Raw genomic sequence first — 16,273 nt, 5'->3', positions numbered from 1 at the left:
TGCGTTGAGTCCAAAAATGTTTCACTCGTAATGCATATAAATATTAAAAAATTTCAAGTAAGATATTTATTTTCCAGAAATGTTTCACTGGTAATTTTGTAAATCAGTCAATGCCTTGTAATAAACTCATACAAAAAAATTCATGTGACTAAGACCGTAGAAATCAAATAAAGTTTGATCACTTCTCCGAACAGCATTAGTGTATGACGTGGTCACTTACATATGTTATATAGAAATTGAGAGTTTTGATTATTAATATGAGGAGACCGATAAAAATGTGATGTCAAGGTTAGCGCATATGATTTAAAATATTTGAATAATACTATTAATATAATTTAAATTTTTTGTTAAATGACAAGAACTCGATCCGACAATAAATTATCGAGTGAATTGAGTATAATAATTGAATCTAGAGCTTTGACGATGGAGGTATAATATTTAATGATAAAATATTTTCAAATTGAAAATATTTTATCAGATAGCTCGTTCCTTCTTCGAATTAATAAACGCCTAGCTAGGTAATTTTCGACCGATAACTTGAGCTTGAATTCGAGTTGAATTTAAATTCAAAATAGTTTATGTCCAAAACAAAAAATGAAGTTCGATTTGAATATGAAGATAATAATGCTGTTAGATTCGTTTTACAATAACTAATTACCATCACAAAGCTAGTAATTAATATATACTAGTGACCGAGCTAGTATAATACTCATTTTTTTAATGACGAAGGAACTCACAACCACCACTTTCGATACAAACTCGTTAAACCCCTGGTTTAATACAGTAGAAAGACAAACCACATTAGCCAAATAATCTATACTGATCAAATCTTATACGACATGCTCGCTCGAGAAAATATTGATAGAAAGAATCAAATATATAATCATTGGTAAAATGTTCACAGACTTCACCAGCTAGTACACGCTTTCTTATGTTATTATAAATCTTGTACTTTGTGGTCATCTCCAATCACAAAATATATTTTTGTGTAAATTTTACACTAAAATAGTGCGATTTTTGCACAAAATACAACATCAATCTCCAACCAATATACTTCGAATCTTACACCAAAAAGAATATTGTCGAAATATTCTTTTATTATATTATTTATAAATCATTAAATCAAATTAGTCCTTAATTATTAATAATTAACATAAATAAATATTTAAAAAATCAATAATTATTATTTTTAATTTTTATGTTTAGTATCTCATTATTAAAATAATAAAATAAATATTTCATTATTATTTAAATAATATTTATATTTAAAAATAAATAATAAAATTAATACATATTTATAATAACTAAAACAAAAAAATAAAAAAATACCTCTACAACGAATTGGCTCAAAGGATACCTCTTGCGTCAAATTTGACGTAGAGGTGGAGGCTGCGCTATCATTGGAGTCAATTTTTGCACCAAAATGGTATTTTAATACCATTTTGGTGTAAGATTGAAGATGGTCTGACTGAAAAGTATTGCTTGTTTAAAAACTATAATATTTTATTTATGGATTTAAACAAATATAATTTGATAAATTGTATTTTTACTCAACTTATACACTTTAAATCTTCAAGCCTGATTAATTTTGGAATTCAAGCTTTATTTTACTGAAAGCAGTTCATTATATGAATTTAGTTTAATTATTATTAACATGGATTAGATTCAATGACGAGTGTACGTCAGTGCATAGGTCATATGAAAAATATAGAATGCTTCCGACACGGCATAAAACTTTTTACATGGACTAGAGATCATTGCTCAATAATAATATAATAAATAATAAGTGAGGATTTGGCATACGATTCTGCACAAATACGATTTTTATTTTTGAAAAAAAAAATTGTATTAGAAATTATCCTATGTCTTGGTTGGACCATATATTTATAATTTGTAAGAACTGTAATATAAATGGTACCACACATTTTTTTTTTTTTTGTAAATATGAGAATCATGGCTTTAAGAAAAGTTTTACATGAATAAAAAAATATTGATCAGCGTGATTTCTTCAAGTATCCATGAAATATACGTATTAATACATTTATTTTGACGGTTTTGAATTTCACTAATCGGAATCATCGTTTTTCATTATGAACTAATTGTTTAATCTCTCGATAGATGTTCAAGTTGGTAGAGTAGGTGAACGTTTGTCGAATACATTTTACTTGACTAACGTGATTTGTAAGTTATTGCGTTAACCAGAGAGTTTATCCAGTGTACACCAAAAAATAGTAAATGCGGATTCCATCATTATAAAAAATATATAATAAATTTTAAATTTCGAGTCATTGCATATGTATCAATCAAATACTTATCTTGTGTTCAAATCACTCTATCCAAACATAATCTTATACTTATATATATTTCCATATATTAAAATTACGAAAGAAATAGATGCCATATATCACTTCCATTTTAAAACTAAACAAGATTCTGACTTTGCCGCCGTCTAGAATACATATGCAATATTATATCGTGAGACGGTCTCACGGATCAATTTCGTGGGTCAAATCTCTTATTTGGGTCATTCATGAAAAAATATTACTTTTTATGTTAATAGTATTATTTTTTATTGTGAATATCTCGGTATGGTTGACCCGTCTCACATATAAAAATTCGTGAGACCGTCTCACAATAGACTTACTCATATTATATATATTAGTTGAATAGAAGGCACTAAACAGTGATCTACGGATTTTGGAATGCTCTTTTATGAATTTCACCATCTAACCTAATACCATACCCGTCAATTAATACTCTTAAAATGGCATTTAAGAGTCCATTAATAATAAATTACCACCATTGGATTTATTTTTAAAGAAAAACCTTAATAGATGGCATCGAATTTATTATCGTTTAAAAGATTGAACAATCCATGTGTAGCATTAAAAAAAAATAATCGAGCAAATTTTTAAAAAAAGATGGTGGAAAGTTTGATCAATGTCAAGAGGGATAAGTTAGGGTGGATCGGGTGGTGACCTCCCTCTTTTAGGTTACGCATGGATGAAAATATTTTAAATCTATGAATTTCAAATATATTTTTTTTAGAGAAATAATGTCATAAATTTAAAATTCACTTCTAGCATGTTTATATAGTATTTCATGTTGATTATTATGTATTTCAAGTTCATTTAATAATCATATAATTTGAAATTCATTCTACTTTGTATTATTAATGTTTAAATAAGTAATACTTGAATTCAAGATTCGATCTGTTGTTACATTGTTAACAATAAAATAATAATTGAAATTCATGAATTTCAAATTCATGATATTCCCAAATACACTCTGCTTTTTTTCCCCTCATAAATATATATTTATTTTTGGTCTTTTTGTCTATCAATTTATTATATGAGTTCGTTAATTTGAATTTTTTCTCTTTTAGTATTTTTTTAATCAAAGTACTTACATGACACCAAAAAATGATAACTTGTTACCGAAAAATACTGAATGACGATATATATATTGCTAACATTTCGATGTCAACACGTCAATGTTACGATGAAAAATGACTAAAGTTAAATTTCTTTTACAAATTATGGATTAATATTGTGAATTTACGTATAACATGATGACAAATTAAAAAACATGCAAGTTTAATTGAAAAAAAATTAACATCTCCCCTTTTCAATGATAATATTATATAAATTTGATAATATTTTACATGTTTGTACATTCTTTCGAGAAAAATATATACGATCCAAATTAGTATAATCTCGAGATATATATGCATCGAACACAACAATAATGGCAAGCTAAATTATGGTAGATAATTTATTAATGTTATTTTTTAAACTTGGTCAAACTTGTGCACCATGGTGTGCCGTCACCTTCCACGGCCAACGCGCCGCCGACCCTAGCTGACAGATTATTATATGTTATGAAAACTGGAAGTACGTACCCCGAAGGAAATAGGCGAAGTCCCTTTCTTCTTCCCTCTTCATCCGACTTAAATTCAGTTGAAATTACCAAGAAATACACTATATATAAAGAACTACTCAAACCAACTAAATCCGTCACTTTATCCTACTAGTATTACAATAATATACATAACTGATATAAACACATCAAGATTTACGATCATATCGAAACAATTTTTGATCATGTACTCTTCCTCATCTTCCTCGAGTGCTTTTTCTGATTCTGGTTATTCAGAAATGCAGTCTACTCATAATTATAATCATCACAAAAAAGAATCAGAAAAGAGCACAAAACGACCACCGACCGTCCATTCAAAGCTCCATTCAGTTCTCAAGATTCCCGCGAAGGATAAGAAGATAATGAAGATACCGATCGCACCTTTGCCACGAACCCCGCCAAAGGTGTACAACGTGGCACCTATCCACTTCAGGGATGTTGTTCAGAAGCTCACTGGTGCCACTGAATTCCAGCCAACACGGCTGCACGAGGTGGCGCCACTGCTGCATGAGTGGTTTCCAGTAACTGAACACACGGTAAACACACCGGCGTCTGCTGAAGAAGAGCATCAGCAATAAGTGGAGACGAGTAGTTTCGGAGAGCTGATGACTTCGCTCGAGCTTACCGAGTCTCCTTCTTCACTTTGCATGGATTTCATATATTCCATAAGAACATGTTATTTCCTGCTTAGTTTCATCATTTTTTGGCTCCATGTTCTTAGGATATAAAATTATTATATTAAATCAATAAATATCAATCTACCATGAACTTGAATTTTGAGAAAAAAATCACATTATATAGTAATATTTCAAATTCAAAACCCGTGGTGCACATCCCATCAATATATATCTAAGTCAAAAACTTGTATGAGACGGTCTCACGGGTCGTATTTGTGAGACAGATCTCTTATTTGGGTCATCCATGAAAAAGTATTATTTTTTATGCTAAGATTATTACTTTTTATTGTGAATATGGGTAGGGTTGACCTGTCTCACAGATTAAGATCCGTGAGACGGTCTCACATGAGACCAACTCTATATCTAATTACTCAACTTCATCCAAATTTTCAGATTTTTAAACAATGTTTGCAAATACTTAAAAAATAAATCTTATTTTTGCAAAATTATAAAGAAAAATCAATAATCATTTTTTTAAAACATTGATAAACAATACCTAGATATAAATAGATTAATTGCTCCACATGAAAATTCATATGTGAGCACGAACACATTATATACCATTGAATCATTCCACATGAAACTAATCCATAATGATAATCAATGAATTAATCACATAATTATATTTCGTTAAATATTTTTTAAACATATAATCTAGTCATTATCATTATTTATAATTAAATATACAAATGTTGATATGCAAAATATATAACAATTTTAGTCCTCTAAATCTATTTATTTTGTATTTAGGTCAAACTAAATTTTCAAACTTTAATTTGCTTTTGATTCCCTGATTTTGATTTTTTTTGCCATAAATCTTATTTCGTTGGAATCCTAACGTGACATCTGAAAATGCTGATATGACAATATAAATCGCTAATTTTCTAATATCATGCCTTTAACTAAAGCAAAATAGCAAATAATTAAAAATTATTGCATAAAAATCAAACTCTAAAAACTTAGTGAACCAAAACTTCAAATTGGATAAATTAGTGAACCAAAAAATTTGTTTCCCTTATGTAATATTACAAGTTTATAAATATAAAAAATAAATAAATCTGTAACTTTATCTCCAAGAGAAACATACATTTATTATTTTAAGCTTGCATAATTTCTATTACTTTCTTTAGTTAATATAACAAACTTGTCGCTATGAACATGCACGTAACAAGAAATATAACATCCATTGTAGATATTTTTAATCCGGTTTATATATAAAATAAGTAATTAAAAGATAAATTTTTAAAAAATTATACATATAATTATATTAATAATTACGTTTGGTCTGATTTAGTTTAAATTTTTTCATCTAGTATGAAATTATAATCAAATATTCATTTTTTTTTAAATCTAAAAAAAATCCAAATCTAAAAAAAAAAATCCAAATCTTGATTGGTTTGGCAGGAATATCCACACCAACTTTCCCATCCAAAATACCTCATTTAAGGTTAAAAAAAAAACTACCTTATTAAATTTAGATATCAACTTTTTACCATAGAGTACTTCAGATCCCCATAATTTACCGTAATATTATTTTTTCTCCTTCATCTATATAAATCTATACTATAATGTCATCAACACCTACCTCATATCATTGAGCTCGTACAGATATAATTTTTCACCAATTTATGATAAAATCGCGTTTCATTCGTAATTAATAGTCTTTACTTTCTTATAATGATGAGTTGGAATAATTGTAACTGCATTTTTAACTGAAGATTCATTGGATCATGAAAAAGGTGAAAATGTTTCACAAACCATCCAAAGAATTTTGCCATATCCATTTTGTTGGTATCTTAATATCTCTCAACATTGCTCAAATGTGAATTTTACATGCAAATTTGATCATTTTCTCCATAATAACCCAATGCCAAATCTCAAGTTAATCCAGGACGTCAATAACAAGATAGTCCACGACTATCATTGGCAAAATCTCAAGCAATAGAGTACAACGATCGAATTCATTCACTAACAATTATCAATATAAAATGTAAACTAATTAAATTATCGTATTCTACATCCATATCATATATATTTTACGTATTTGATCAAAATAGGCAGAGTAAAAGTAAGCTAGATTTATTTTTTCCTCAGTTCGCATAAAGAAAAAAAACGAAATCGACTAATTCATACCAGAATTCTAAAGTGATATTTCTTCCTGAAACATAAGCTTTTTATATCATCATGTGCTCTTCTATCGATCTACTGTCGATCTGTAAAATAGAGAATAAAATTGGGAGGGGAAGAAGAAAGATGATTGGGATTTGAGAGGGATTGATAAACGGGAAAAGAGAAGGAGAAGTGAGAAATGAAATAGATGAGATAAATAATATTTTATTATTTGCAGAACTTTTTTTAGTATAAAATCTAAATTTTAACGTAAATTTTGGTTTTAAGAAAGCTGATGGAGATGTTTGGATAAATACATTTGATAAAGTTATTTTTTAAAATAAATAATTGACAAAGATCAAAAAACAAAATAATCCGAAAATGCTCTTGGCGTAGAACTCCATCCAACGATCCAAAACTCTCGGCGCTAGATGATAAATACGAATAAGTTCAGGAGATATCAACAAAACGACAGCGTTCAGCAAGCTTCGTCGCGATTGGCATTCTAGAGCAAAGCTGTGAAAGTAATGTCCAGTCTGTGTAGTCCCTAACTTCCCACGAGCAGTTCGCCGGCGATTCCTACCGGAACCAAACCTCCTCCCTACAATGTCATGGTTGGCCCGATCCATCGCCAACTCTCTCAAGCTCGACGAGGATGACGTCAGCATCGTCAAGCCCGAATCCAAGCAACTGGGAAGCCCTCGCCTTCAGAACGACGACGCATCATCTCCGACATCTCCGCCGCGCGGCGTCAAGGATGACCTCTCGGACCTCACCAAAACCCTGACCCGTCAATTCTGGGGAGTGGCTTCATTTTTGGCTCCCTCTCCTCAGCAGACCAGACACGAGCAGGAAACCGATGAATCTGACCCGGATTTGATGTCGGGGATTCGGAGTGACTTTGCGGAGATTGGGGGAAAGTTCAAGAGCGGGATATATCGGATATCAAATAATATCAACGTGTCTGAAATTACGAAAATGGCCTCGGATTTCCTGCAGTTGGGATCGAATGATGAAGGTGGGGAGGGGAGCAAGGAGGGTTTTGATTCGATGAGGAAAGGTGAAGTGGGTGTCAGTGAGGAAGTGGTGGCCTTCGCGCGGGACATCGCTATGCATCCTGAGACTTGGCTGGATTTTCCTCTACCCGAAAATGCTGAAGATGATATTGGTATAGTTGATTTATGTAGATTCCGGAATATACAGTTAGTTTTTTTATTGCCATTATTTAAATTGATGAATAAATTTTGTTTTCCTGATGATGGCAAGATTAGAAGCATATTACATTTTATCTCACGCGACTTGAGAGGGGCAATTAATTGTTTTGCCTTCACTTCAAACTCCAGTAGAGTCTAGGTGAATGTAACATGAATTAATCGATCCCACATTGGAATGAGAGGAATTCCAAAACTGTTCGGGACAATGAAGTTGATAAGGACTTAAAAGATTTGATATGTACTGGTCATATAAAGAAAATGCATATTCTTTTCGGGTTTTAATTAAATAAGAACTTCAAAGTTAAACGTGCTTGACACGGAGCAATTCTTGGATGAGTGACTTCTTTGGAAGTTTCATGTGGTATGTGTGAGTGAGAATATAAGCAAGCTGGAAATGCTCGGCTTGGTACAATGGAGACAATCGGCGAATCTGAGACGCTACACAAATGATATTCATTATATGGCTGCCTTAAGGGAGATTCAAGTCTGTCAGGCATTGTTTTGAAACCATGTGGTACTGTGTTGATTCCTGTCAAGCCATAAAATTGCCTAGTATCCTCTATCATATGACAAGCAACAGCCCAAAGACATCATATGCATGTAATGGTCTATGGACTAGTTGTAGGGTGATAAATTTGGATGATAGAAGGTAGTTTTATTTGACAAAGAAAGTTATTTGTTGAATAACTAGATTTTAGCTAGAAAACAATTACAGAAATCTTTGTTTACCTTGTCATGAACTATGAGACCTTTGAAGCATCCTTGTTTGACTTGAACCCTTTCAATTTGTTGAAATCAATACTCAACCCGTGTAATTTAAAGAATATGATCACTTATGTTTTCTTGTTCTTTCAGAGGAATTAACTCTTTTTCGATTTGGTATTTCAATTTTTAAATGATGGACTAATCGATATTTTTCTCGTTATATTTGTTTGCTCTAGATTTTGATATGTCTGATGCCCAACAAGAACATGCCTTAGCTGTTGAACGGTTTGCTCCAAGATTAACCGCTTTGAGGATTGAGCTTTGCCCTGGATATATGAGTGAAAGTCGGTTCTGGAAGATATACTTTGTTCTCCTTCACCCTATACTGGATAGCCATGAAACTGAACTTCTCTCTACCTCACAGGTTTTCCATATTGGCCATCTTTTTCATCTTCTTCTCATTAGTTTTTTATTGCCACTATTGTTTTTCTTGACACATAATGTTGAATCAGTAGAGATTCTAGAGAATCTGAGTGGGGCATTCTTGATTGGTGCTGAGCTAACTATAGTGCAAAGTCGTATCTCTTTGGTTCTAGGAGGGATTATTTGTCTTCCTATTCTTCGACACAAGAATAGGGGTGGAGAAAATTCCCGTTCTTGTGTCGAAAGAGTAATGTCGGGGCTGATAACAAATTTGGCATGGATATTCTCTGCTCCCATCTGTAGTCGTTGTCTGATGAAATTTTGCAGCATACTTTTGTGGAGGGGAGAAATGTACATTGAATTTTTGTTTGGCTGTTTGTATTTCGATTCTCTTTTGTTAGGACAGCATGCTCTCCTCGCAAACATAAGGAATACCAATTATCGCCTAGTTAAGAAATCCACAATATGTGGACTGTGAGAAGTAAATCGTTTGGAATTTTCTGTTTTATCTCTTTGTGGAATGTGGTAACTAAATCTATTGGAATTTTCATTTTTACCTTTAGTTACTCAACGCATTGCCTACTTGGGCAATCTATGTTTCTAGTTTCATATGTACGCAATAAAAAGATTTTTAACTAAATCTCTTGGAATTTTCTTTTTATCTCCAGTCATTCGACGCATTACCTACTTGGGCAATCCGTGTTGCTAGTTACATGTGGCATACAATAAAAAGATTTTTTCTGGTCTTACGCTTTTATCGGTGGATTATTCATGTTCAGGAATGCACTTCTTCTTGGATTTTTTTGTTTCTGATTCCTTGCTTACTTTCTGCCTTTCATCCTGGTTTCTGCTGTTATTTGTTTTAATTTGGTTTATTTTGTTTTGAGAAGAAAGATGTTTCTGTTGTTTGGGTGGCCGTCAGAGCTTGTTTGGTTGCTAAGAATGATTTGCATTGCAAGATTATGTGCATTGTTGGATAGTCGATACAAGTTCATTCTCTCTTTTCTTTGGGAATGCCATTCAGTCGCCATGTGACTGGTAGTAGGTGTTCTGTATGTTCTTGACAACACTGTTTCTCTTCCTCCAGAACCAATTTTTGTATTTTGTCTTCAACCTTTCCATACAAATTTACAGCTTGTGCGTTCTATTTTCTATGATTATGTTATCCTTGAACTAGGTGTCATTTTGGTGGGATATAACAACAATGAAACCACAGCACGAAATCATTGGCAACTGACGTGTTAATTTTATTTTTTGAAATAGAAGAGAATTATTTGACACTTCGAATTAGTATAAAAAATTATTTCCCTTCAAATTTGAGTAGTCTGGGATCTTATTATTATAAGGCAGTAGCATGTCCATCTATTTGATGCTGTCAAACAATAATTTCATCTTCGCGTGATTTGCTTCCTATAAAAGTGGCAGAAATATTTGTACCTAGACATACCATCTAATTAACGGCCATCTGGACATTGATTGTATGTTGCTAGATGGGCTAGAATTCCTGAGTCTGACAGACTACAGTTCATTTGATTTGTAACGATTCAAATTCAATGTGTGTACTCGTAATGTTTGTTTTCTTAAACTCCAGTTTTGTTGAGGTTCATCATTGCCGTTGCCATGCAGATAGTGAAAGCAAGAGCCTTGCTGACCCAAGAGTTGAAGATTCGAACTTCAAAACCAGCAGATGTGTTAAGTGGAAAATCTTTTGACCCAGAAACCAAAGCTGGTTATCAAAATGAAGGGCCCCTTTCAGTGCCATCCCCTGTCTTTTCTGGAAACGAGAGTACCAAGGGATCAGACATTGAAATACATTCATCCAATGCACTAGCAGATTCTGAAACAGTGAAGTACCCGATTGAGAGTAAAGACATTCAAATCGTTGACAAGTCTGTTATAAAAGAAAATGATACCAGCCAGGTTACAAACCAATCCATAAAATCTGGTTTCTTAAATGTTTTGGGAGAGAAAGACGAAGATGATGCTGATGATTGGTTAAAGGAAGAAAGTTCAGAAATTGTTCCTGCCTCTGGAGTCACCATTCCCATTGGAAACGAAGAAGATGTTTCATTCAGCGATCTTGAAGAAAATAATGATGTATCCTCGAATTTCAAAAAATCCGATCACAGTTTCAAAAAAGACTCTCCAGAATGGGTTCAACTGAGGAAAAGCTCGTCCGATTCATCTAAGGATCTGGATGTTAAGCACTCTGGCAAAGATAATGTAAATACCCATGACACTAAGGAATCAAATGACTGGTTCGATGTTGATGACATTGACGTTGCTTGATCAATCGTGCAAGTCTTGAATTATATTTGATTTTACCTTTGTACTGTGAATGATTTTTTCTCCCATTTTACTGTCTTGCCTTAAACTCTTGGAAATACAGAGTTTGTATATAATGTCCACGTAAATAAAGTATGGATGCTGATTTTAATATGACTGGTTTTATTTAAGTTCCCTAGTTAGAGTGAATAACATCCGAAACATTGGAGGTGTAGCTACACCCGTGTTAATGTATCTTCATCAATGATCATATTTTGGGGTTATTATGCTTACTTAGGTTGCATCTGGAGCATGGGGTAGGTTGGATATGATATCCAACTTAATCACACCTTTGGTGTACTGTATCGGACTTGTGACAAATGACCAAATATTATGGCATACTTAGGTGCTAAATATATCATCATGCTGGAAGAGAACTATTTGATTGTTTTTTTGCCCTTTTCTAAAAAATACCTCTTTCTTCTTCCTCCCTACCCATCTATTCTCGGTAGCAGCATTCTTCTCACCCATTCTGATCATCATCATGTGATAATAAACCTTCCATCCCTATCCTCCCGTCTTTAGGGTTCACAGATCATCCATTTCCATTTTAGCTGCATCGAACGTATTTTATGATTATATTACATTAAATGATTATATTTTTATTATATTAAATGACACTTTGATTCTTGTCTCTTCTTCGATCAAGTAGCGTTTTCAAAACTCAATCGCTTTCCTACATGCGAGATTGTTAGTGGATCACCAACAACTGCAATTCCCCTCTGTTGTTTACACATATGGACTTTCTCTCCCCAAGGTTTGCGTTTGGAATTGGATAGAAGAAGTCATTGTGTCCAGATTTCAAATCTTCACTGCTATTCCAAAGCTTTTCATCTAGGTAACGTTCAAAAAAATGGGTCTTGAATCCCCCAATTTAGTCAGCTTTTGGACAAAAGTAAGGTATTTCTAATATTTAATTACACAATTTCAAATCCATCCTTGGAATCTATTACTCAATAAAATGTTTCCAACACAAATGCAACCCCCCCAACAAAAAGAACTTTGGTCTTCATGTCATCGAATCATCAAGGCTCGTGCCTTGTATGATAAAAACATATGGACATTCTTGCGAAAATTTGGAATCGGCAGGTAAAAACATCTCCGACAGAAATGTAGAATATAAACAATCTGTGTCCATGTTCATTCAGGTTTGTGGAATATGTGTATCTTGCAACTGATGAAGACAATGATTCCATGATGGTTCTTGATTTCTTCTCTTTGATACATACAGATGTCTGTTCAGTGAAACTCATGCCTCGAACAATTTACAAATCACTTTTCCTAATAGAACATGAAACGAGTCTATATTTGCACCATGATTTCACCACTCAATTCATACATATTTGAACATTGTGAGATGCTGAAGCGAGAAAGAGTCGGTCACCCATAAAATCTGCCCAGATCACATCCTCAATTCTCTTTCAACATCTAAGAAAGGTGTAATAATCTCTCAACGAGCTACAAATTTATTCCGACACCTTAGCCTCGTGCTGCTTGACGGCAGCTTCTTCTTGAAGCTTCTTTTTCCAGTATTCATCCAGAGGAGGCCCGAATATGGCTTTCCCTGACACAACTCCGACCCTGCGAAAATTCATCCATCCCATCAAACCAAGCGTTTCTGTCATACTATCCTTGCAAAATTCATCCATCCCATTCAAACCAACCGTTTCCAACATAGTAAACTCCATCCACCATAAAAGATAACATTAAAATTTTGCACTCCATGTAAGAAAATAGCTCTATCTAATTAGTATCCAAAAACTCCAAATTTTGGTCTTCGGAACGAACTCAAAAGGCCATAATATATATTGAATAGTACATAACAACCAAGAACATGTGTAAGCAGAATTTCTGGGACATCAATACACGCCATTGTATAAAAAACACTTAATGATCGAAATCACGAGTGGACAGCTATTTCCACCGTCAGACCCAAAATTTCATTTCCCAATTTGGGTTACCCAATAATGCAATCACTAAAAATCCAAAGCAAAATAGACTCAACCCAAATCATTGAACTTTCACGAGATATTTTTGGGAAACAAATACCATTAAAAGCAAAGGGATGGTCGAGGAACAATCAAACAAGCTTCCGGTTTCTCTCCACACACATCGCAGCAAAAAGAAGTACCCGAAAACAAGAAAACGAAAGAGGAGAAAAAGTCTTACACGACAGCGCCGACGACCAGTGGCAGCGACAGAAATCTCCTCCGACCAAACATATTATAATTCTTCGATTAACAAAAATAATAAAAAGAGAGAGGCGTTGTGTTTCTTGGTTGTTTTGTTGTTTCCTCTTCGTATCTTAGGATTACATCTAGATCTTGAACTCTGGGTGGGGAATCCATATTGGGCCAGAGCCCATTTGGGAGATATTTTCACAATATGGCCCATACCAAATTCAATTTTCTAATTGTTATCTATTTTTTTTTGGAAGGATAATATTTTATCTACTTTCGAGATTTTTTTCTAATATTTCAAATCAAGAAAAATTGTCATATTTTCTTAGAATAAGTTTTTTGTGAGACGGGTCACTGCCTAAAAGCATGACCGCTATTTTGTTTTTAGGAAATTTAAGGAATCGGAAGAATATATTTTCCAAATAAATATAAACGTGTGTGTGATTCAGTCGTATAATGAAATAACAACAAAAGTTTAAAGAGGAGCAAAGTCAAAACATTATATCTCATGAAGTAGACTAGTCGTCTTTTCATTTCAGGTCTCGACATATCACACTCTCCCACAAAAACGTGTGGACCATCTTAAAACTCAGACAGTCAACTAAATGTTCAGTCTCGACTCATTCTGAATTTAAATCCTCGATCAATTCCATTTGAAATTCTTCATTATATTTCTCCGTGCATGATTCAGCTTTGTTTTAGCATTTTCGAAGTGTTCTTTGGCTTATATCTTCTTCATGAACAAAAATTCTCTCAAACGAACTGGTCAGTGAATTCGGATAATCGATGTCATCTCAATATTATAATCTTATATAGTGTGAAATATAGATATTCATGGAGTTTACCGTGATCCAATATTTCTACCTCATTTGAAGTCATTGTAGCTTAGAAATCATGGTTTTACACCTAAAGTTCTCGAAAATATATATGGTTTTGTGAACTTTGTACACGTATAAAATATAATGTTCAGTTGTCAAATCTTCTTGAATTCTCCATGCACAGCTAGCCAAGATGCAGTGAAATTATGTGGTACGAAATGCGATATGTAATAAAATAAAACTTTGATCTAATTAACATAAGATCAAAGCAAGCTTAACAAATAAATCTGGGTTCCTTCCAACTAAGTTTATATATATATACTTTCATACAAAACTAAGAACACAGTAATATATATTCATCATGATCATAACCCCACCTGTGTGTGTGTGTGTGTGTCTATATATATATATATATATTCTTGGCAACTATATATCCTAAGGTTTATGTTTCTGAGTATATATGTAGTCGAGATGAGCAGCTAGGGTTCTTCTCATTAAACATTCATCGTCACCCATTCCTCGGCAATTTTCTTCAACTCGGACGACTCCCTCTCTTTCAACCTAAATTTCCAAATATTCGATCAAAGTTAGAATAAAAACTTTGTACTTTTTTTTTACAAGAAATATACAATATTTAGAACTCAACTACTGTGAATTTAATTTGATGATCATCATCAGACATTAATGTGCAAAAAATTCATATAAACATAATATATAATTGCTTGTTGCAAACCAACCTCGTGTTTGGGTTTGGCATCATGGATCAGCGGAGTTGGACGACTAGAGGATGATAGACCGAAGCAGAAAAGGAGAACAACAATGAAGAAGGATGCGGATTTAGACATTTTTCTTCTATACTATATATGAATGTCACTGAGGAAATTTAGAAATGGTGTCAATTAATTATATAGGAGATCATGAATGGTGTGAACTAGAAATTTAGAATAGCAAAAGTGGGGGCTCTGCTTTAATGCTTTAGGGTTGTGTATATCAAATTTGACAAATTCTGGAGATTAATAATAAAGTAGAATTTGATACCGACCATTACATATACATAGCTCAAATCTTCACGTGTGTATATATATATTTTTGATATACTGTCTATTTAATGAATGTACATATATCTGTATAGATACATATATAATGTGAAGAAAGTACAATTTTTAATTATTACAGCAGTCAATATTGACATTTTTAAAAATGAATTTTGAATTAAAAAATATAAGAAGAACAATTATCACTCAATATTTAATTTTATTGGCTCGTGTCGATGGATAATTTGTTGGACCAAAAAGTGTGATGGGGTCTTAATGGCAAAAGCAACCAAAAGAAAGAAAGAAAAGAAGAAGAAACGTTGACATTAAAAAAACACTATCATTTTCATCTTTAATCAATGGCCCCCCTAATGGAGAAAGATGAACCTTTCTTCTTTCTTTTTCATGTCCTTATTTTAATGTCTACTTAACCTGCTGGAAAACCTAAAATTCGGTTTACGTTCATTCTTCAACACTTCTGATAACATATATATATGATACTTGACATATTGATTTAAATGTGAAAAGAATTACAAAAAAAAGAATTAAAAAAAAAAAGAAGAAGAAGAGTGAGCCACATTTTTTTATGTATAAGTATATATTTTATAATCTATCATGTTGATTGAATTAAACTATAGTAGTTACGTATAAAAATAATCCAATTTACTTAATTTGCATATAATTTTTTTTTCCACTAGAAAGTGATTTAGTTTTCTTCCCATTATTAATATATTTGATTTTGAATCAAATTGGTTATAAACTAGTTTGATAGGTAGCTTAGATTCAAGTTCGGAAATTGATTATTTTTTTTTCTAATATATATATCTATATATATATACACCTCATTTATATAAATTAAATTAAATATAC

At 32.5% G+C, this 16,273-nt stretch overlaps 1 protein-coding gene and 2 long non-coding RNA genes across 3 annotated transcripts; 1 reads left to right on the top strand and 2 right to left on the bottom strand.

Moving 5' to 3' along the window:
* The first annotated feature begins 7,103 nt into the window (after nt 1-7,103).
* On the top strand, nt 7,104-11,485 carry LOC140960223 (uncharacterized). Its single transcript, XM_073418401.1, has 3 exons — nt 7,104-7,872; nt 8,860-9,047; nt 10,673-11,485. The coding sequence occupies exons 1-3, from the start codon at nt 7,311-7,313 to the stop codon at nt 11,333-11,335; spliced, it is 1,413 nt and encodes a 470-aa protein (XP_073274502.1). The 5' UTR covers nt 7,104-7,310; the 3' UTR covers nt 11,336-11,485.
* Nucleotides 11,486-12,535: 1,050 nt separating this feature from the next.
* Nucleotides 12,536-13,715, bottom strand: LOC140959870 (uncharacterized). Its single transcript, XR_012172072.1, has 2 exons — nt 13,541-13,715; nt 12,536-12,952 (listed from the first exon to the last, which is right to left on the bottom strand). It is a non-coding gene; the product is annotated as an uncharacterized lncRNA (long non-coding RNA).
* An 801-nt stretch (nt 13,716-14,516) lies between these two features.
* On the bottom strand, nt 14,517-15,426 carry LOC140960367 (uncharacterized). Its single transcript, XR_012172155.1, has 2 exons — nt 15,107-15,426; nt 14,517-14,930 (listed from the first exon to the last, which is right to left on the bottom strand). It is a non-coding gene; the product is annotated as an uncharacterized lncRNA (long non-coding RNA).
* Between the last annotated feature and the right edge of the window lie 847 nt (nt 15,427-16,273).

This window comes from Primulina huaijiensis, chromosome 15 (assembly GCF_012295235.1).
Source record: "Primulina huaijiensis isolate GDHJ02 chromosome 15, ASM1229523v2, whole genome shotgun sequence".
NCBI classification, from domain to species: Eukaryota; Viridiplantae; Streptophyta; class Magnoliopsida; order Lamiales; family Gesneriaceae; genus Primulina; species Primulina huaijiensis.
The sequence above is the reverse complement of the archived record's forward strand: the minus strand, read 5'-3'. Positions and strand labels throughout refer to the sequence as shown.

Coding starts and splice junctions, on each gene's coding strand:
- LOC140960223 (XM_073418401.1), top strand. CDS start 7,311: ATGTCATGGTTGGCCCGATCCATCGCCAACTCTCTCAAGCTCGACGAG. Junction 7,873..8,859: donor AAATGCTGAAGATGATATTG/GTATAGTTGATT, acceptor TGTTTGCTCTAG/ATTTTGATATGTCTGATGCC. Junction 9,048..10,672: donor AACTTCTCTCTACCTCACAG/GTTTTCCATATT, acceptor GTTGCCATGCAG/ATAGTGAAAGCAAGAGCCTT.